The following is a 20,106-nucleotide window of genomic DNA, read 5'->3' on the forward strand; positions in this document are numbered from 1 at the left end:
CATAGAACAAGGCATAGAGTTAGAAGCTCAGCATCCCAGCCTCCAACCTTCCCAGCTCCAGTCTAGGAACCTCCCATCTTTGTTAACCTGGGAACTCTTTTACACAAGCCAGTTGTTTTTCAATTTTGTTTTAGAGTATATGCAGCTAAACCTAACTCTTCTTCATAAACCTCTCAAAGGCCCAACTCTGGAGAGCGACAGGAGGAAGGAGCCCAGGTGCCTCCACAGCATGGTGAGGGGCTCCTGGAGAAAAGACAAGTTCTCCAGAGGGTTCTGAATCCACCACCCTGATCCTAGAATTGGTCAAATCACTGTGACTCAACTTCCCTGGTCTGCTGGAAGAAATGAAGGCACACATAGCAAGGAGTGGCTGAGAATTTAATACTGGTAAACACTATAAATTGTAAATGTAAGTTGTAAATGACCTTGTCACTGGAGAGGGGAGAAGGAACTGGAGTCAGACGTCCCAGCAGAAGCAGCAGCGGCAACATGCGGTAGGCACACCTGGAGAGCAACAGGCGCTTTGGGAAGTGGTTCATGCACATGGTCTTATTTTAGTCTCAGGGCAGCCCTAAGAGGTAGGTATCTTGTGTCATCTTACACATGAGGAAACAAACCAGAGAGGTCAGCACAGCAGAAGCTCATGCAGCGACCAAGCAGCAGAGCCTGGATTCAAACCTGAGCCCTCCTGTGTGCAAGAACCCCTGGGACTCAGCTGCTCCTGCTCACAGCAGGCTGAGCACCAGAGCCACCTCGAGGGCCCATAATAGGCACCACTCTGCCCAGGCACGAGGCAGCCAAGTGGCATATGCCACCCAGGGAGGACAACAAAAAGGTGGCATGGAGAGCAGGTGGGCGGAGCTGAGAGGCCAGGCCAAGGCGCTCAGCACAATCCCTGAGGTGCACTCGCCATACCCAGGTGCAGCCCTCAGACTCCCACCAGCCTTCATCAGTGGGTTTTGATGGTGACATGGGAGAGGGCCTGTCCATTCCCAGGTACAGCATAACTGAGCCACAGTCACTAAGCCTGCTCCACTGAAAGGCCTGGCTGTTGCTATGGAGAGAGGACAGCCCTGCAGACCCTGGCTCACTGCTCGCCCCCGCTCCAGGAGCTCCCACATCAGGGCAGGCAGAGCCCGCAGTCCTGTCGCAGATACCCCTCACTGCACTGTCCTGTCATCCTGACTCCATAGTCCATGGGCATCAGCGAGCCCTGGGAATACAGCTCACTCCCCTTTGTGGACCTAGTGTTTAGGACCCAACACAGCTCCTCTAACCAAGGCACAACCTGAAATTCTTTCACTCCTGCCCAGGACTGACAAGCCGGGACAAGGTTTCCATCAACTCATCCATCTGGAAGGAGTGTGAAGACATGGCCCCTTGTGGAGTTCTAGCTGGCACCCGCAGGGTCTACTCTGGGGGGCTACTTTTATGCAAGTCAAGACGCAACTGCTTTTTTAGGTTTTTTTGAGACAGGGTCACACTGTTGCCCAGGCTAGAGTGCAATGGTGTGATCTTGGCTCACTGCAGACCCCGCCTCCAGGGTTCAAGCGATTCTCCAACCTCAGCCTCCCAAGTGGCTGGGATTACATGCATGCGCCACCACACCTGGCTAATTTTTGTATTTTCAGTAGAGACAGGGTTTCACCATGTTGGCCAGGCTGGTCTCGAACTCCTGACCTTAAGTGATCTGCCTGCCTCGGCCTCCCAAAGTGCTGGGATTACAGGTGTGAGCCACCAAGCCTGGCTGCAATTGCCTTAGAAAGAATTAATTAATCAATCCTTCCATGTTGGGCCCCACCTGGGAGCTACTGGAAGCCTGGGGACGCTGCCCCAGTGTGGTGATGGGGAATGACCTGGGACTCAACTGCTTCCACATCTTCAGTATCAGCTGAGGAGACTCCTGGGGCCCAGAACAAGGGACAGGCACAGAGGCTCCTCGGTGAAGGGCATGGGGGGCACTGCTCCCCCACTGGCCTCAGGAGCCTGCTTTTCAGAGCAGGTGGGCTCTATTCTACCAATGGACACACTGATCCTTAAGCCTGGTTAGGATCTTAACACAGGGAGAACTGTGCTTTATTGTAGCCACAGGACAAACTGCTGGAGACAGACCCATGAGCCCTGACCATTTCCACCATCCCAGAAACCTGCCCTTGTGCATGGGATCAAGGACAAACAAATCACAAGCGCACAAATCTCTGATGAGTTCCACAAATCTGATGAGTGCCAGGTGGGGTACGCATTTGGGAAGATGCCCCAACGTGGCTCTGAAGGCTCTTCCTGGGGGAGGCCTGCTCTCAGCTGCCTGCTTCTTCTGGAATTCAAACCCCAGGCAAAGGCAGCTGGCCCCAGGCCAGAGAGGTCCTGGCTTCCCAACCTTGAGCTGTGCAGTCATTACCTAGGTGCAGGCTGGGCTACAGGGACAGCCAAGCTGAGCAAGGACAGGTCCCCGCAGCCTAGGCTGGGGCACCGCTTGGTTCTCGGTCTCACTCCCCGCTGTGCCGCGCTTTGCCTGTCAGACGGCGGCGCTGGGCCTTGCTGGTACGAGTGGCCCTTGGGGGCTTCTTGGAGTCCTGGGCCTGTCGGGGATGTTTCCTCTTGACCTTTTTGCGGCTGTGTGCATGCAGTGATGCTGTGAGGGAGGAGATCCTAGGGGAGGAGAGAAAGCCTCAGTTTAAGATTGCTTTGTGGGGTGACTTACCACCTGGCTTATGGAGGGGATGTCAGGACAGGTTGCAAATGCCAGGACCACCAAGTTCATGCCAGAGTTGGCCTGCTCTACCTCCAGAGTGCCTGCCAGCAACTCAGCTCAGAGAGACAGGCCCTTCACCCAGGCACGAAAGGCACTGGAGGTCGGACACTATCAGGGGTGGGTGGGACAGGATGGGGCAATGAAGAGAGGCAGAGGATCACTGGAGAGGCAAAGCAGAGGGCTGCTCCGGGCCCTACACCTGCTCCACACCACCCCTAAGGGCCAGGTCACTACTGCCAGCCAGGAGGGGTGGGACTGGGGAGGCAGCAGGCCAAGACTCACCGCTGAGAGAGCAGGGGGTCTCTGGACTTCCTGGGCAAGGCTTTGGTTGGTTTCTCCATGGATGACGCCTCCTCCTCAGACCTGTCTCCAGCCCCTTCCTAAAGAGGCACAAGACAATGACTTACATGGAGCAGTAGCTGGGGGGACCTGGGCTGGGCACCTCAAGCCACCATGGCTCTGGCAAGTGGTGGCGCACCCTGCTGCATCACAGGCCTGGGATGGGACTAGAGAAGGCCTCGGATGGAAGAACAGTCTATCTGCCCTAAAGCAAGGATTACACAGGGGAAGGCCTGTTTCCAAACCCTTTCCTGCCCCTAGAAGCTTCCAGTACATACTTAAACATTCAGGAATGAAAATCCTAGCAAAACAGGGACAAGACTTGTCTTTGTATCAGAACTTGCATAATAATGAGCATAAAATGAAAGACCGGTGTGAGATCAGTATGGTTTTGTTTTGTTTTGTTTTTTAAGATGGAGTCTCACTCTGTCACCCAGGCTGGAGTGCAGTGGTGCAATCTTGGCTCACTGCAAACTGCGCCTCCTGAGTTCAAGCAATTCTCCTGCCTCAGCCTCCTGTGTAGCTGGGATTACAGGCATGTGCCTCCTGTAATCCGTGCGATTACAGGCACATGCCACCATGCCTGGCTAAGTCTTTTTTGAGATGGAGTTTCGCTCTTTTTGCCCAGGCTGGAGTGCAATGGCATGATCTTGGCTCACCACAACCTCCGCCTCCCAGGTTCAAGCTATTCTCCTGCCTCAGCCTCCTGAGTAGCTGGGATTACAGGCATGTGCCACCACAACCAGCTAATTTTGTATTTTTAGTAGAGACGGGGTTTCTCCACGTTGGTCAGGCTGGTCTTGAACTCCCGACCTCAGGGGATCCGCCTGCCTCGGCCTCCCAAAGTGCTGGGATTACAGGCATGAGCCACTGTGCCTGGCCCCCTGGCTAATTTTTGTACTTTTAGTAGAGACGGGGTTTCACCATGTTGGCCAGGCTGATCTCAAACTCCTGACCCCAGGTGATACCCCCGCCTTGGCCTCCCAAAATGCTGGGATTACAGGTGTGAGCCACCATGCCCGGCCCTGAGATCAGTATGGATGTGATAGGGGAGTGGCTCCAGGATTTAAGAACACCGTAACCCACATAAGGAAATGTGTTTTATATCATAACTGTGTGCATATACGTCCATAAATTCTTAGGCACACCCAGATACAACTCCAATGGAAACAGCTGTCTCATGAAACAATATTTAACATGACACTTTCGGATATTTTCAATTATATTATTTTTTTTATGCTGGTTGCAACCTACTCATGATTCACAATCAACAGGTTGAAAACCCACTTAGTGCACACAGACGCGCCAGGGTTGCGAATCGCACAAAGGGAACGATCACAACAAACAGCTACCTTTTGTGAAGCACTTACAACAGGGCTGGGCACTGTGCCAAGTGACTCACATGGATTAACCACTGTCACCCTCATACCAATCCCACAAGGCAGGTGCCACCATCAGCAACCCCCAGTTCGCTGATGGAGAAAGGGAAGCAGGCAAGGTGAAGGAGCCTGCCCAAGCTCCTCAGCCGCTCAGCAGTGGGGTTGGCCTCTGCAGCACCCCGGAAGCAGGGAATGAAGGGTCCAAAGGGAAGGAGCCCCGGCAGTGGGGTACCCACGACACGGGCCAGCACTGAGCAACCCCGACAAGCCAGTCTGCCCTCACGCCCCTTCTTCCCAGGGCTGAGACTGGGACCCACCTCAGGCGGGGTCAGCCCGAGCAGCCGGGCCCCCGAGAGGTCCAGGTCACTGATGGTGGTCACGGTGACTGTGTGGTTGGGGTGGTCGTACTGCACCGACTCCGTCTTTGCTGTCACCAACCGGTCCAGCTCATCTGCCTCCTCTGTGGGGGTGGACACAGACCTGGCCTCAGCCAGGGGAACGAGTGACCAGGCTCCAGCCTCCCTCCCGCACTGGAGTGCAATGCCCCCTCTACTCTGTGGACATGGAGCGCATCCACAAGGTCACTGGCTGCAGAGCCTGGTCTGTGGATGAATGTTGTGAATGACCCTGTTTCCTTCATGCTCTAGCTGGTCCCCATGTCAGACAAACCCTCTGTGACAGCTACTGCTGTCCCTCCCCTCCACCCCTAGTCCTTTCCATCCTCAAAAACTGGGCTCTCTGCTCAGGCTTGGTTAACCGTGGGGTTTGGGCCTCCTTCTCCTGGTCTCTGTTCCACTTGCACTTAGAGGTGCTTAGGACCACCCCTGGCCCCAGGGTACCCCCCGAGATCCCTAGAGCCAAGGAGGTCAGCTTCTATCCCTTCCACCCACCAAGGGTATAAACCAGGCCTGTGAGCTGTTCTCCAGGTCAGGCCAAGCATGCCACTTACCCAGCGCCTCTTCTCTCTCTGCCAGCATCTTCAAGTATTCCTGGTGGCGCTGAAACCACACGGGCAGGCAACACAGTGAGTATGGCCTCTTAGTCCAACCTCAGGCTGGGGTATTAATCACCCCCAGGGTGAGGGAGACCATGATCCATACTGCAAGATTAGGAGACTCCATCTTCCATCACTCCCAGACCCGGGCCCACCGAGTCTCCACCTGTATAAACTGTTCCCCAGTCCTGCCCACACACACGCCGCCCCATGCCAGCAGCTGCCTCTATTAGGGAAATCCAAGGCTGCAAGTGCCCTAAGAATCAAAGACCTCCCTCCCACCTTCCCCCTGCACACCTCCTCCCGAAGCTTCCTCTGCTCCTCTTTCAGCCGCTGCTTAATCTCCTCAATGGCTGCCTTCTTCCGCTCGACCTTCCGCTTGTGGAAGCCTGTCAGGTACTCTCTACAGGAAGGAAGCCGGCAGAGACAGGAGAGTCATTATACAAGGAGAGAAGGGCTCGCTCTAGGAGAAAAATGGCTAATGCCGCGCTCGCTATGTGCTGGGCACCATTCCAAAAAATGTATAAGTATTGGCTCATTTAACCTTCACAACAATGGCCAGGCATGGTGGCTCACGCCTGTAATCCCAGTACTTTGGAAGGTCGAGGTGGGCAGATCACTTGAGGCCAGGAGTTCAAGACCAGCCTGGCAAACATGGTGAAACTCTGTGTCTACTAAAAACACAAAAATTAGCTGGGCTTGGTGGCGCATGCCTGTAGTCCCAGCTACTTGGGAGGCTGAGCGGGGAGAATTGCTTGAAGCTGGGAGGCGGAGGTTGCAGTGAGCTGAGATCACGCCACTGCACTCCAGCCTGGACGACACAGACTCCGTCTCAAAAAAAAAAAACAAAAAACAAAAAACCCTCACAACAACCTGTGCAGTGGGTATCAATCTCCATCTTACAGATGGGAACGTTGAGGCACAGAGTCTAGGTTACTTGCCCAAGGTTAGAGAAAGGATACATTTAGGAAAATAAGGGAGATACTGCCTCTTTCCACTCAATACCCTCCAGGGATCTCAGGTTCAGGCAACAGGACCAGGTCAGGGCGGGGGGCACACACAGTACATGAGGTAACCCCTTCCACACCTGCAAACCTCATTACTCTCTCAACAGGGTTTTCAGGGCCACCATCATCCAGACCTTCAGAAACCCTGCACTGGACCAACACCCATGTCCCCAGGACACCAGACCCTAAACTCGCCTGTAGGGCCTGTTGATGCATGCTAGGAGTTTCCTGATGATACCCAGCATTTCCCTCCCTCCCTCGGTCTGATCTCAGCCCCTTCTCATCTCCACAGTGCTAGCTGCTCTGTTCCCATTTTGTCCCACAGTCCAGCACTGGGCTTTTCACTGACCCGCTACCATGTGCTATTTATTTGTCTGGCCGGACGCTGAGGCTCAGAGGTTCCGCTTCCTGATACGGGACCTGGCACAGCAAAGGAGCCCAATAAATGTCTAGAGAGGGAATGAATGAACTTAAGCCACTCTCATTTCATTGGCTCATCATTCACCAACAACGGCTGGGCGCCTGCTGTGTGCCGGACCGATGGACTGGGCTGGGCTGGGCTAGGGTGGTCGAAGCCACTGCTCTGAGACCCGAGCTTCCGGCTGTCTGGCGGCGCAGAGACACTAGGCGAGGTGGGGAGGCCAAGAAAGGAGAAGCGTGGCGGCCGAGAAGGGAAAAGCGGGAACGCGGGCTGGGAGGCCAAGAGGGGTTCTCTAGCCACGCCAGGGGGCGGGACCGGAAGAGCCCTCGGCGGGAGCGTGCTCGGCCCCAGACCTGGCCTTGGCCTCGAAGAACAGCTCGAGAGGAGTCCGGTCCGGCTTTGCCACTCACCGCCTCTTCTCCTCGTCGAAGCTAAGAACGAGCCTGGGCCGCCGGTCGTCACCATCTCGCTTCTTCTTCTTGTTGCGGCCCATAGCAGTGAGGCCGCCGGCTTCCTCTTCCTGGAGACACTTCCGGGTGTAGCGTACTCATCCTCCCGGGCGCACCCTTCAGCGTCGCTCCGCAGTTCCGTCCACCAGGCCCAGCCTTTTAAAGGGACCTCCCAGCTCCTTTTCTTCCCTCTTCCCATGCATGACGCGCTGGTCCCTGATCTCTCCGTGACTCCCAGCTCCAGCCCCTCCCCAGACTCGCTTCAGTGAGAGCGAGGTCCCCTGGACCCCATTGCCTAGGACTGTGCCTGGCACACACTCAATATGGAGTTACTCGTGAATGGCCAAAAACTCCTGTACTAACCCTACTTTGGATTTTTTTTCTTTAATTTATTATTATTACTTTTGAGATGGAGTCCCTCTCTGTCGTCCAGGCTGGAGTGCAGTGGCACGATGTCGGTTAATTGCAACCCCTGCCTCCCAGGTTCAAGCAATTCTCCGCCTCAGCCTCCTTAGTAACTGGGATTACAGGCGTGCGCCACCATACCCCGCTAATTTTTGCATTTTTAGTAGAGACAAGTTTTCACCATGTTGACCAGGCTTCTTGAACTCCTGACCGCAAGTGGTCCTCCCATCTCTGCCTCCCAAAGTGCTGGGATTACAGGCATGAGCCACCATGCCGGCCCCTACTTTAGATTCTGATGTCAACTCGTTGGTAGTCTCCAAGAGGGAGCCAAACTGCCTGGATTTGTATACTGGCACCCCACCTACAGTTGTGTGGTCCAAGACCAGTGGCCTTCGTGGTGCCTCACCCTATTTGTAAAATAAGGGAAAGTATAGTAGCTTCGTAGGGTTGTTGTAGACACCGGTTCTCGAACTTTGGCATACATCAGAATCCCCTAGAGGGCTTGCTAAAATCTGGATCGCTGGGCCCCACCCAGGAGTTTCTGATCGGGTAGAGGTTTCTGAGTGGATTTCCGTTTCTAGCAAGTTCTCAGGTGATGCTAATGCTGCTGGTCCATGGACTAAACTTTGACAGCTGTGATTGTGAGGAAGTGAGTTATGTAAAGTTTGTATAACATAAGGCACGCATACACGTGTTTTCTGCACAAGCCATCCTCCCTTTTTGTGCCTCACTTTGCCCAAAGGTGGAATGAGTGTGTAATAACATCTTCGACTGAGAATGAGGGCATGGTTGTGAAAGACTGCTGTGAAACGACGCCTGAAGGGAATTTTTAGTCACTTGGATTGTATGCCAGCATCTTTCATCCGCTTTTTTTTTTTTTTCTGAGACAGAGTTTCGCTCTTGTCACCCAGGCTGGAGTGCAGTGTTGTGATCTCGGCTCACTGCAGTCTCCGCCTCCCAGGTTCAAGCGATTCTCCTGCCTCAGCCTCCTGAGTAGCTAGGATTACTGGCACCTGCCACTACGGCCAGCTAATCTTTGTATCCTGACTGTGAGTTTTGGAAGGAGGCAGGCAGTAAGTGCAGCACTCCAGAATGCTGAATTCATTCCATACAGCTCCTTTGCTTGGGGAAATCTGTGTGGGATCCTGAGAGGAAGTTACCTTTTTTTTTTGAGATAGAGTTTCACACTTGTTGCCCAGGCTGGAGTGCAATGGCACGATCTCGGCTCACCGCAACCTCCGCCTCCCAGGTTCAAGCGATTCTCCTGCCTCAGCCTCCCTAGTAGCTGGGATTATAGGCATGTGCCACCACGCCCGGCTAATTTTGTATTTTTAATAGAGACGGGGTTTCTCCGTTTTGGTCAGGCTGGTCTCGAACTCCTGACCTCTGGTGATCCGACTGCCTCGGCCTCCCTTAGTGCTGGGATTACAGGAGTGAGCCACCGCGCCCGGCCGGAAGTTACCCTTAAACTGCAGGTCTGGTCTTTCAGTTCTGTGGCCCAGAGCAATGCAGGGGGCTCCCTTAGGGTGCTGGACTGCACCTCTGACCAGCTGCTTCTGCCCCTTAATGGCAGTGCCTTAAAGCCACCCTTGGCACCCTCCTGGGTAGAGGCATCACCCTGGCTGAAGGTGCCCAGAGAGTCACCTTCTGCAGCTAGTCTGTCTCCTCCCAGTCCCAGGCTTCGACCTGCCTGGTTTACCAGGGCTCCACTCCCACCCAGAGTGGTTGGAGATGAAAAGTGAAGGCTCAGGCCGGGCACGGTGGCTCACGCCTGTAATCCCAGCACTTTGGAAGGCTGAGGCAGGCGGATCACGAGGTCAAGAGATCGAGACCATCCTGGCCAACATGGTGAAACCCCGTGTCTACTAAAAATACAAAAATTAGCTGGGTGTGGTGGCACACGCCTGTAGTCCCAGCTACTTGGGAGGCTGAGGCAGAAGAGTCACTTGAACCCGGGAGGGTTGCAGTGATCCGAGATCGTGCCGCTGCACTCCAGCCTGGCGACAGACAGTAGGGCAACATAGTAAGACCCTGTCTCTACAAAAAATTAGAAATTAGCCAGGCGTGGTGACATATAGTCCAGTGACTTGGGAGGCTGAGGTGGGAGGATCACTCAAGCACAGAAGTTTGAGGCTGCATTGAGTTGTGATCATGCCACTGTATTCCAGCCTGGGCGACAGAGTGAGATCCCATCTCTGGAAAAAAAAAAAAAAAAAAAAAAAAAAAACAGGCCAGGCACAATGGCTCATGCCTGTAATCCTAGCATTTTGGGAGGCCGAGGTGGGTGGATCGATTGAAGTTCAGAGTTCCAGACCAGCCTGACCAACATGATGAAACCCCATCTCTACTAAAAATATGACAATTAGCCAGGTGTGGTGGTGCATGCCTGTAATCCCAGCAACTCGAGAGGCTGAAGCAGGAGAATCATTTGAACCCAGGAGACAGAGGTTGCAGTGAGCCGAGATCCCACCACTTCACTCTAGCCTGGTCAAAAGAGCAAAACTCTGTCTCAAAACAAAAAACAAAAACAATAAGAAAAGAAGTGATGATAAACTTAATGAGGAAAAATAGTAACAAGAGCAGCTGACATTTATTTAGCTCTTTACTCTCTTTAGATTATTTATTTTATTATTTATTTATTTATTTATAGAGATGAGGGTCTCACTATGTTGCCCAAGCTGGTCTCAAACTCCTGGGATCAAGCCATCCTCCCCATTCAGCTTCAGGAGTAGCTGGAACCACAGGTGCCCACCACTGTGCCTGGCTTATAATGATCTCTTTTGAGGTACAATCCACATTTTACTGAGGAGGAAACTGAGGCTCAGAGAGGTGCAGTCAGGTCACACAGGCAAGAACAGGTGCTGAGGGTGGGGTGCAGGTGGCCTAAGGACAGAGATTGACTTAACTTATCTGGACCTAGTTTCCTAGGCCCTTGGAACACACTGAGCCTTAAAAGGGGTGAAGGGAACCAACACTCACCAAGCCCCTATTGCGTGCTAGGCACCATGCATTTCTATACATCACCTCAGCTAATCTTTTTTTTTTTTTTTTAAAGGGAAAGCAAGTTTATTAAGAAAGTAAAGGAATAAAGAATGGCTATTCCATAGACAGAGCAGCCCGAGGGCTGCTGGTTGCCCATTTTTATGGTGATTTCTTTTTTTTAAGTTTATTTTTCCGTGATTACAAACACAACTGAATATCAAACGCACAAAGTAAGAATTATACGGGGAAAAAGAATCAGATACGTTCATATATATATATCACCTTTTCAAGGCTATTTCCATCCAGAATAACCTTGGTTTGCCAGGGCCAATAGAAAGAAGTCACAAAATCGGCCAGGCGCGGTGGCTCACGCCTGTAATCCCAGCACTTTGGGAGGCCGAGGCGGGCCGATCACGAGGTCAGGAGATCGAGACCATCCTGGCTAACACGGTGAAGCCCCGTCTCTACTAAAAAAAATACAAAAAATTAGCCGGGCGTGGTGGCGGGCGCCTGTAGTCCCAGCTACTGGGGAGGCTGAGGCAGGAAAATGGCATGAACCCGGGAGGCGGAGCTTACAGTGAGCCGAGATAGTGCCACTGCACTCCGGCCTGGGCAAAAGAGCGAGATTCTGTCTCAAAAAAAAAAAAAGAAAAAAAAAGAAAGAAGTCACAAAATCGCCTTTAGTCAAATTTGCGTGTTTGCTTTCTTCTATAATTCCAATACCTCCACCATCAACGACTTGAGATAGCTGCTAAGGTGTTATATAATCAGTGCCAGTGTCTTCATTCATTCTACAACAAAGGCTGTCACTTCACACTTGGAAGGTTGCACAGAGGCCAGGCAGAGGTGCTCCTCACTTCCCAGACAGGGTGGCGGCTGGGCAGAGGCTGTAATCTTAGCACTTTGGGAGGCCAAGGCAGGCGGCTGGGAGGTGGAGGTTGTAGCGAGCCGGGATCACGCCACTACACTCCAGCCTGGGCAACACTGAGCATTGAGTGAGACTCTGTCTGTAATCCCAGCACTTCGGGAGGCCGAGGCGGGCAGATCACTCGAGGTCAGGAGTTGGAGACCAGCCCGGCAAACACAGCGAAACCCCGTCTCCACCAAAAACACAAAAACCAGCCAGGCGTGGTGGTGTGCGCCTGCAATCCCAGGTACTCGGCAGGCCGAGGTAGGAGAATCATGGGAGCCCAAGTCAGGGAGGCTGCAGTGAGCCGAGATCACGCCGCCGCACTCCAGCCTGGGCAACAGAGGGAGACCGTCTCAAAAAAAGAAAGGAAGGAAGGAAGGAGGGAAGCAAGCAAGCAAGCAAGCTTTTTTTTTTGTTTTTGTTTTTGTTTTTGTTTTTTGAGACGGAGTCTTGCTGTGTCACCCAGGCTGGAATGCAGTGGCGTGATCTCGGTTCACTGCAACCTCCTCTTCCCAGGATCAAGTGATTTTCCTGCCTCAGCCTCCACAGTAGCTGGGACTACAGGCATGCACCACCATGCCCGGCTAATTTTTGTATTTTTAGTAAAGACGGGGTTTCACTTGTTGGCCAGGGTGGTCTCGAACTTCTGACCTCAAATGAACCTCCTGCCTCAGCTTCCCAAAGTGCTGGGATTACAGGTGTGAGCCACCACACCCAGCCAATACTAGTGCAGTCTTTTTTTTTTTTTTTTTTTTGAGATGGAGTCTCGCTCTGTCACCCAGGCTGGAGTGCAATGGCGCAATATTGGCTCGCTGCAACCTCTGCCTCTCCGGCTCAAGCGATTCTCCTGCCTCAGCCTCCCGAGTAGCTGGGATTACAGGCATGTGCCACTGCGCCCGGCTAATTTTTTTTTTTTTTTGAAATGGAGTTTTGCTCTTGTTGCCCAGGTTGAAGTGCAATGGCATGATGTCGGCTCACTGCAACCTCCGCCTCCCAGGTTCACACGATTCTCCTGCCTCCTGCCTCAACCTCCTAAGTAGCTGGGATTACAGACATTCACCACCATGCCTAGCTAATTTTTTGTATTTTTAGTAGAGACGGGGTTTCTCCATGTTGGTCAGGCTGGTCTCGAACTCCCAACCTCAGATGACCCACCAGCCTCGGCCTCCCAAAGTGCTGGGATTACAGATGTGAGCCACCATGCCCGGCCTAATTTTTGTATTTTTAGTAGAGATGGGGTTTCACCATGTTGCCCGCGCTGGTCTCAAACTCCTCACCTTAGGTCATCCACCCACCTCGGCCTCCCAAAGTGCTGGGATTACAGGCGTGAGCCAGCGTGCCTGGCCAACTAGTGCAGTCTTAACAAAGTTTGCCAGATGAGGAAACTGAGGTTCAGAGACGTTGAATAACTGGTCCAAGGGCACACAGCCACAGAGCTGAGGTTTAAACACAGGTCTGTCTGACGCCAAGCCGGGCTTCCTTCCTCCACACCCAGTGGCCTCTCTTACCTGCCCCAGGACTTTTCTCTGCCCGGTTGTGGCTCCAGTCCTAGTGTCTTGTGTCAGCCAGTGTAGGGGAGAATCAATGTGGGTGAACTGAGGACCAGGCAGGGCAGCCTGGGGGACGTGTTCTCCGATGTCCAGCAGAGGGCACTCTATCTACAGCCAGGCTTCTGAAGCTGTTTCTGGGTGGCCACCTGGGAGCCCCAGGAGAGCCTGGAGATTGGCTCATGGGAGTTCTCAGCATGTGTGTTCCATCCTCTTTGACCTCTCATAGAGAGGTATATGCCCCCGGCTCCCACCCAGGTCCCAGGGCACCCACTGAGATGGAAATCATCTACCCAACATGGGTCTCATTTTATGGATGAGGAAACTGAGACTGAGTGTATAAGAGATCTACTCACAGCTGGTGCCAGTTGCCTCAGAAAGTGAGATTTGCCAAGACCCCCCCACCCATGCACCATGCCTCAGGAGACTGTGCCTTGGGGTTATAGGGGGAGCCTAATGATGTTCTGATTCTAACCTTCTGAACTTTGGCTCAGTTCCTGCAGCTGGTTCCCAGGGAGGCAGGGGCCCTGCGAAGATCTGACCGCAGCAGCAAGCAGGAAGGAAAAGGTGCAGGGAAGTGGTCAGTCTGCAGGGCACTCCAGCAGTCCACTCAGGCCCCATCAGTTGTGATGGGTGGGTTTGATGGGGTTGGGTTAAGCATTACCCTCCAGGGTAACGGCCTGGGCTGGTCTTGGAGGAGACGCCGTCTTTGGAAACCAGGAGAGAACAGGCTCGTGGAGACCTCATGTCAGGTTGAGTGAGTCACCCCTACTCCGTACCCCAAGGAGGAGGCTGCGGGAGTCTGGAGGCTGGGCCTCATGTCGGCTGGCTTTTACCTCTTGGTTCTCTGCAGGGGCTGACGTAGCCCCCAACCCCAGCTCTTCCTACCACAGAAACAGGGGCTGGCAATGGGGTGTCAGGGTCATCACCCAAGTCCATTGTTGGGTGGGGGCATCTACCCAGGAATGAGAGCCGGCGGCTTCCAGACTAGTCCTTTGGTTCCCCATACAATCTAGCAAAGTGGGGTGCATGGCCTGAGCCCACAAAGCCAGGATTCCTGGGCAGCCCCGCAGGCTCAGCTGGGCCTGGTACAGATCCGGGAGTCATTTCATCAATCAGAGCCCATTTCTTCCCCTTCAATTGGAGTAATAGCACCTCAAAAGTGGTGCAGGGGCCGGGCACGGTGGCTCACGCTTGTAATCCCAGCACTTTGGGAGGCCGAGGCGGGCGGATCACGAGGTCAGGAGATCGAGACCACGGTGAAACCCCGTCTCTACTAAAAATACAAAAAATTAGCCGGGCGTGGTGGCGGGCGCCTGTAGTCCCAGCTACTCGGAGAGGCTGAGGCAGGAGAATGGCGTGAACCCCGGAGGCAGAGCTTGCAGTGAGCCGAGATGGCGCCACTGCACTCCAGCCTGGGCGACAGAGCGAGACTCCGTCTCAAAAAAAAAAAAAAAAAAAAAGGTGGTGCAGGGATCTGGGTGCAGTGATGCACACCTGTAGTCCCAGCTACTCAGAAGGCTGAGGCAGGACTATTGCCTGAGCCCAGGACTTTGAGGTTGCAGTATGCGATGATCATGCCTGTGAACAACCACTGCACTCCAGCCTGGGCAACATAGCAAGACCCCATCTCTAAAAAAAAAAAAAAAAAAAAGCCGTGCACGAGGTATGGGAAACCACTATCCACTGAGCATTTACCGTATGCTGGGTATTGAACTTGGCTTCTTTCATGCAACACCTCATTTAATCTACACTTGATCTCAGCCAGAAGGCCAAGAAGCGACTGGTCTTTGGACCAACTCTTTGATAGGCTGTTTGCATTATCCCCCTTGTTATAAAGGAATAAGCTGAGGCTCAGGTCAGTTAACATGCACAAGGCCACATAGCTGGCAGCCCGTTATTGTCTGACTCCAAATCTCTTTCTAGCTCATGAAGGCAAATGAGAGGGGTCTCGTATTCTTCCCTCCACCTCCCTGTCTTCTGCCCCATCACCACAAACGAGTTGGTCTGTCCTTGCCGCTTTCCCCCTTGATGTCATTTATGCAACATCCTTTGAGCATCTGCTGTGTGCTAGGGCCCACTAGGCTAAAAGCAGTTTCAGGGCAGGGACTGATTTTTATTCAGTGGTCACTGACCCTCCTGCTGTGTGCCAAACTCTCTGTGCTTCATCTGGGGGACCCAGTGGAAGACATCATTGGAACTGAGGAGGTACCCGTGGACAAAGTGAATGGAAATGAAGGAAGGGGGCAGGCCTGGAGGTGGGGACCCCTCTCACACACACACACGCACACACACACACACGCACACGCACACATGTACACATACACACAAGAGGCTGGTTCAGAGGGAGCAGAGGCAGCTGCCTTTATTGGGGGCCATGGACTGGCTGATTTCAGTCAAAGGCCACACACTTGATCTTGAAGTCACCGTCAGCTGCCATGTAGTTGATGGCCTCCAAGTTGAGGCGGTTGGGGAACTTGAATTCGTATCCATCTGGCAGCTTGATGGTCAGGTCGGCCTGGTCGAAGGTGATGCACACCTGGGGGTAGAGGACAGCAGTGAGCTGGGCCCACAGGCCATGGGCCCTTCCAGAACCCGTTCCTCATGTGGCCCTGACACAGCCCCAGTTTGTGGCTGAGCCTGAGGAGGTGCATTTATAATATTTTTTTCTTTCTTTTTACTCTAATCCCATAACAGATTTTTTTTTTTTTTGAGACGGAGTCTCCTCTGTCACCCAGGCTGGAGTACAATGGTGTAATCTTGGCTCACTGCAACCTCCGCCTCCCAGGTTCAAGTGATTCTCCTGTCTCAGCCTCCCAAGTAGCTGGGACTACAGTTGTGTGCCACCACGCCCAGCTAATTTTTGTATTTTTTCATAGAGATGCGGTTTCACCATGTTGGTCAGGCTGGTCTTGAACTCCTGACCTCAGGTGATCCACCCACTTCGGCCTCCCAAAGTGCCGGGATTACAGGCATGAGCCACCACACTGGCTAATTTTTTTTTTTTTTTTTTTTTTTTTTTTGAGACAGAGTTTTGCTCTTGTTGGCCAGGCTGGAGTGCAGTGGTACAATCTCGGCTCACTGCAACCTCTGCGTCCTGGGTTCAGCCAGTTCTCCTGCCTCAGCCTCCCGAGTAGCTGGGATTACAGGCATGCGCCACCACGCCTGGCTAATTTTTTGTATTTTTAGTAGAGACGGGGTTTCTCCATGTTGGTCAGGCTGGTCTCGAACTCCCGACCTCAGGTGATCCGCCCGCCTTGGCCTCCCAAAGTGCTGGAATTACAGGCATTAGCCACCGAGCCCAGCCTTTTGTTTTTTTCCCCTTCGTTTTATTCTAATCAACCACTGAGGTTCAAAGAGGGGCAGACACTGGCCATCACACAGGAAGGGAGGGAAGGGGAGGGGAAAGAGCAGGCAGGGCCAAGGTCTCTAGTCACTAACCCAGCCCCGCCCCAGCCCACCCAGCCCCTGTCCCTGGTCCTTGGTTCCGGTCTGCAGCCCACCTCTGCGACACTTCCAGGCTGGAAGGGAAAGGCAGCCTCCCGCTGCTCGGATCCCCAGGCCCCGCCATCCTTGCTGTTGCACACGATGGTGTTGGCGTCGCCGTGGGCGTTGAAGCGAGGGTTGAAGTGCAGGCACAGGTTGTTGCTGTCTTTGCCCAGGTTCAGCACGAAGCTGGGGGATAACGGGTGGGCATGAGGCCACCTCGGCCAGCTCCAGCCCCACTGACTGACTAATCTGTCACTCAGTATCCCATGAACGCACCTTGCTGGAAGAACTCATTAACGGAGATAAGAAACCTGGATTCTAGCTCTGGCCCTGCCACCTGCTTACTGTGTGAGCGTGAGCTAGTCCCTGCCCCTCTTCCCCTGTTTGCTCATCTGTACAATGGGGGCTGCACAGGAGGGCTTGCTTGATTCTTGAAGTCATTAGCGTCCTAGCCCTTTTGGTCAAGGTCAGAGACTCCCTCCAGATGGTGACCTCCCGTCCTGTCTGGTACATCTCTGTATTCCCGGTGCCCAGCACAAGTGGGGCACACCAGAAGGAGATGCTTAGTAATTATGGGGCAAATTAACAAATAATAATACTACTACCCCCGGGCACGGTGGCTCACGCCTGTAACCCCAGCACTTTGGGAGGCCAAGGCGGGCAGATCATGAGGTCAGGAGTTTGGGACTAGCCTGGCCAACATGGTGAAACCCCGTCTCTACTAAAAGTACATAAATTAGCTGGGTGTGGTGGTGGGCACCTGTAATCCCAGCTACTCAGGAGGCTGAGGCCGGAGAATCATTTGAACCCGGGAGGCGGAGGTTGTGTTGAGCCGAGATCACGCCATTGCACTCCAGCCTGGGCAACAGGGTGAGACTCCGTCTCAAAAATAAATAAATAAAATAATAAAATAATAAATAAAATAATACATTTGTTGAGTGGTAATAATAGCAATACCTGCCTCTGAGGGTTTGGTTGAAATGAAATTAGTGCATGAGAAGTGTGCGGTTCTTAACAATATCAGCTGATTCTCATCCTCCTCATCGTCACTGCGCCATCCGCATCTCACTTCCTCCACACAACCACCTCCCCCCGTTGTTTTTCTAACAAACTGAGGCTAGGTGAGGTTGGTTGACTGGTCCAAGGCCACCTAACTGCCGAGAAAATAAGGCAGCCGGCTGAGTGAAAGAGAAATGAAGGAAGAAGGACCGGACTGAGCCAGTGAATGAATGACCAGACGCAGGAAGGAGGGACTCAGGGGGAAGGCGGCCGTGACGCCAGCCTCACTCCTCTCCCCGCCCTCCCCAGCGACAGGTCCCGCCCAGGCCGGAAAGGGGTGGGGGCGGGGGAGTCAAGGTATTATAGATGACGAGGCTGCAGCTGGTTTAGTTTAACAGGCTACAGCAGGGAGGGAGCGGGGGAGGGGGCGGCAACGGTGGGGGCGCCCAGACCCTGCGGGGGAAGTGAGTCACCCAGAAAACGCAGCATCGGCGGCTGGCCGTTAACCCGCTCCCGGCCAGGGAGGAGACGTGGGCTGGGCCGGCCACGCCCTCCCTGCTGGACCAAGCCCCTGTCCCTGCCGCCCACCACCCCGACTTCAACTCTCACCTCTTGGCGTCAGGGGCCACCTCGCCTCGCACTCGAAGGCACTCTCCAGGTTTGAGATTCAGGTTGCTGGCGACCAGACCCTGCACAGACAAGCCCCGGCCCAGCCGGGTTAGAGGACAAGGCCTCCACTGCCCGAAGTGTCCGGGGGTGGCTGGGGGTGGGAGTGGGGTTGTTCCCGCCTGGCATCCTCTGACCAAGCCAAGGGGAATCCTGGGGAAAGGATTGGGCTGTGATTTCCAGCCTCTGATTCTCTATGTGGTCCTGGGAAAGTCCCTATTTCCACCGGGGTTGGCTTCAGTCTGTAACGTGAAGGTTCTGGAAGACGGGCTCTAGGAGATTTTGCAGATTGGCTTGGGAATTTTGGACTCAAGAGTGACTTGGGAGATGGAGTGCTCTGTCCCATCACAGATGGAAAGGATCAGGCTGGGGAGGGGCCGACAATTGGCCCACGGTCACATTGAACGGAGGGGTCGGCCCCTCTGCTGGAGAGGAAGTGGCTAGGGGCGACCCCACTATTCTCCTTGAAGCCCCTCTCTGCAAAGAGGCCCAGGGGCTAGCGAGGAGACCCTGAAGAACACGGCCTCTCTGCATTAGGGAGAATAGCCCTGCAGTCGGGCTGTGGCTGGGCTGGCTCAGGGTTAACAAGATTGAGCAAACTGCTGGGCACTGCTGTTCCCTGGCACCCCGAGTGGGTGGGCAAGAGTTAACTGGTTTGAGTGGTTTCTTCGGCCAGAAACTTGAACCCTTTCCCTGGGGCCCGAGGAAGATTCTCACCTCCCTGCCACCCCAACTTCCCAGCTTGGGGGTGGTGGAAGGGAATTTCCCCCGCCCCCCCGCCACCAGCCTGGACACAACCACCCTCCACCCCCGACCTAGAAAGGCCCATCCTGGGCAGCCTGTCTCGGGTCCTGGCGACTTTTCAGCGTTCTCCGGAGCAGAGGGTGACTCTGCCCTGGCCTGGTGATTGGGACAGCTGCAGGGGGGAAGGGACAGGAGGCTCTTTGGGGTGGAGGAGGGGGAAAGGGATAGTGGCCTGGGTGTCCCCCAGTTGGCCACACCCTTCCCACTCTCACTTCTCAGAGAGCTGCAGAATGTCAACCCTGGGCAGAAATAACTGTGCTTTCAGACCCTGAAGGAATCCAGACAATTATCAATGCAGAGAAGGCCTTGAGGGACCATGGCACCCACCCCCATTTTACAGATGTGGCCACTGAGGTCCAGAAAAGAGAAGGCACTGGTTCCAGGCCACACAGCTGGGGCTAGAACCTGCTCCCGATCTGCCCAGCTCTCCTCTGGCCATCAGCTCCTGTCCTGTCCCCTGGACCTTGGGGTGGGGTCCCCACACTCACACAAGCCATGATTGGGGCCAGGAGGATGTTCCCAGGACAGGCGCACCAGCTGTCAGAAGACTCCACCCGAGAGAGATGGGCCCCTGGACGCTCCCACCCTTTTAACTGGACCGGACCGGGTGAGCCCCACCCCCTGAAAGTTCAGCCAATTGCAAGTCAGGACAGGGCTGGGGGCCACCGGGGGCGGAGTCTGTGGAATTTTGAAGCCAGTTCTGGAGCAGAGGTGACCAATCAGAGTGGCGAGCTGCTGGCCCCCCAACCCCGGCCAGAGTCCAAGCTCCACCTCCTAGTCTCCTTCATCTCTCTCCACCTCTCCCCACCCCCACCAAAATTGTGCTGTGGCAGAGATTGGGGGAAGCCAGTGGAAAATAGTTTGATGATGAGCTAGGCCCACGAGTTGGCGGGAAGGGGCCTGTGGCCAGCAGGCTGGGCTCAGGGGGTGCCCAGAGAAGATGGCTGAGGAGGTGTAGGGTCC

General features: G+C 54.1%; 2 protein-coding genes across 4 annotated transcripts; both read right to left on the minus strand.

Annotated features, from left to right (window-relative positions):
• Nucleotides 1-361: 361 nt before the first annotated feature.
• On the minus strand, nucleotides 362-7,455 carry NOL12 (nucleolar protein 12). Of its 3 annotated transcripts, XR_004030923.1 has the most exons (7): nucleotides 7,303-7,455; nucleotides 5,762-5,867; nucleotides 5,420-5,468; nucleotides 4,788-4,930; nucleotides 3,035-3,132; nucleotides 2,399-2,649; nucleotides 362-504 (listed from the first exon to the last, which is right to left on the minus strand). XR_004030923.1 is itself a non-coding variant. In XM_030815593.1 (6 exons), exons 1-6 carry the CDS (start codon nucleotides 7,383-7,385, stop codon nucleotides 2,487-2,489), a joined length of 642 nt encoding a protein of 213 aa, XP_030671453.1. In that variant the 5' UTR covers nucleotides 7,386-7,455; the 3' UTR covers nucleotides 362-2,486. The 3 variants fall into 3 exon arrangements, 2 of the variants coding, with proteins under 2 accessions (XP_030671453.1, XP_030671454.1); XM_030815593.1 differs by having other exon boundaries at nucleotides 362-2,649; XM_030815594.1 differs by lacking the exon at nucleotides 7,303-7,455 and adding an exon at nucleotides 6,667-7,186 and having other exon boundaries at nucleotides 362-2,649.
• An 8,069-nt stretch (nucleotides 7,456-15,524) lies between these two features.
• On the minus strand, nucleotides 15,525-19,739 carry LGALS1 (galectin 1). Its single transcript, XM_003264603.4, has 4 exons — nucleotides 19,632-19,739; nucleotides 18,283-18,362; nucleotides 16,689-16,860; nucleotides 15,525-15,724 (listed from the first exon to the last, which is right to left on the minus strand). The coding sequence occupies exons 1-4, from the start codon at nucleotides 19,638-19,640 to the stop codon at nucleotides 15,578-15,580; spliced, it is 408 nt and encodes a 135-aa protein (XP_003264651.2). The 5' UTR covers nucleotides 19,641-19,739; the 3' UTR covers nucleotides 15,525-15,577.
• Between the last annotated feature and the right edge of the window lie 367 nt (nucleotides 19,740-20,106).

The sequence above is a fragment of the Nomascus leucogenys genome, chromosome 7b (genome assembly GCF_006542625.1).
Source record: "Nomascus leucogenys isolate Asia chromosome 7b, Asia_NLE_v1, whole genome shotgun sequence".
NCBI lineage: Eukaryota > Metazoa > Chordata > Mammalia > Primates > Hylobatidae > Nomascus > Nomascus leucogenys.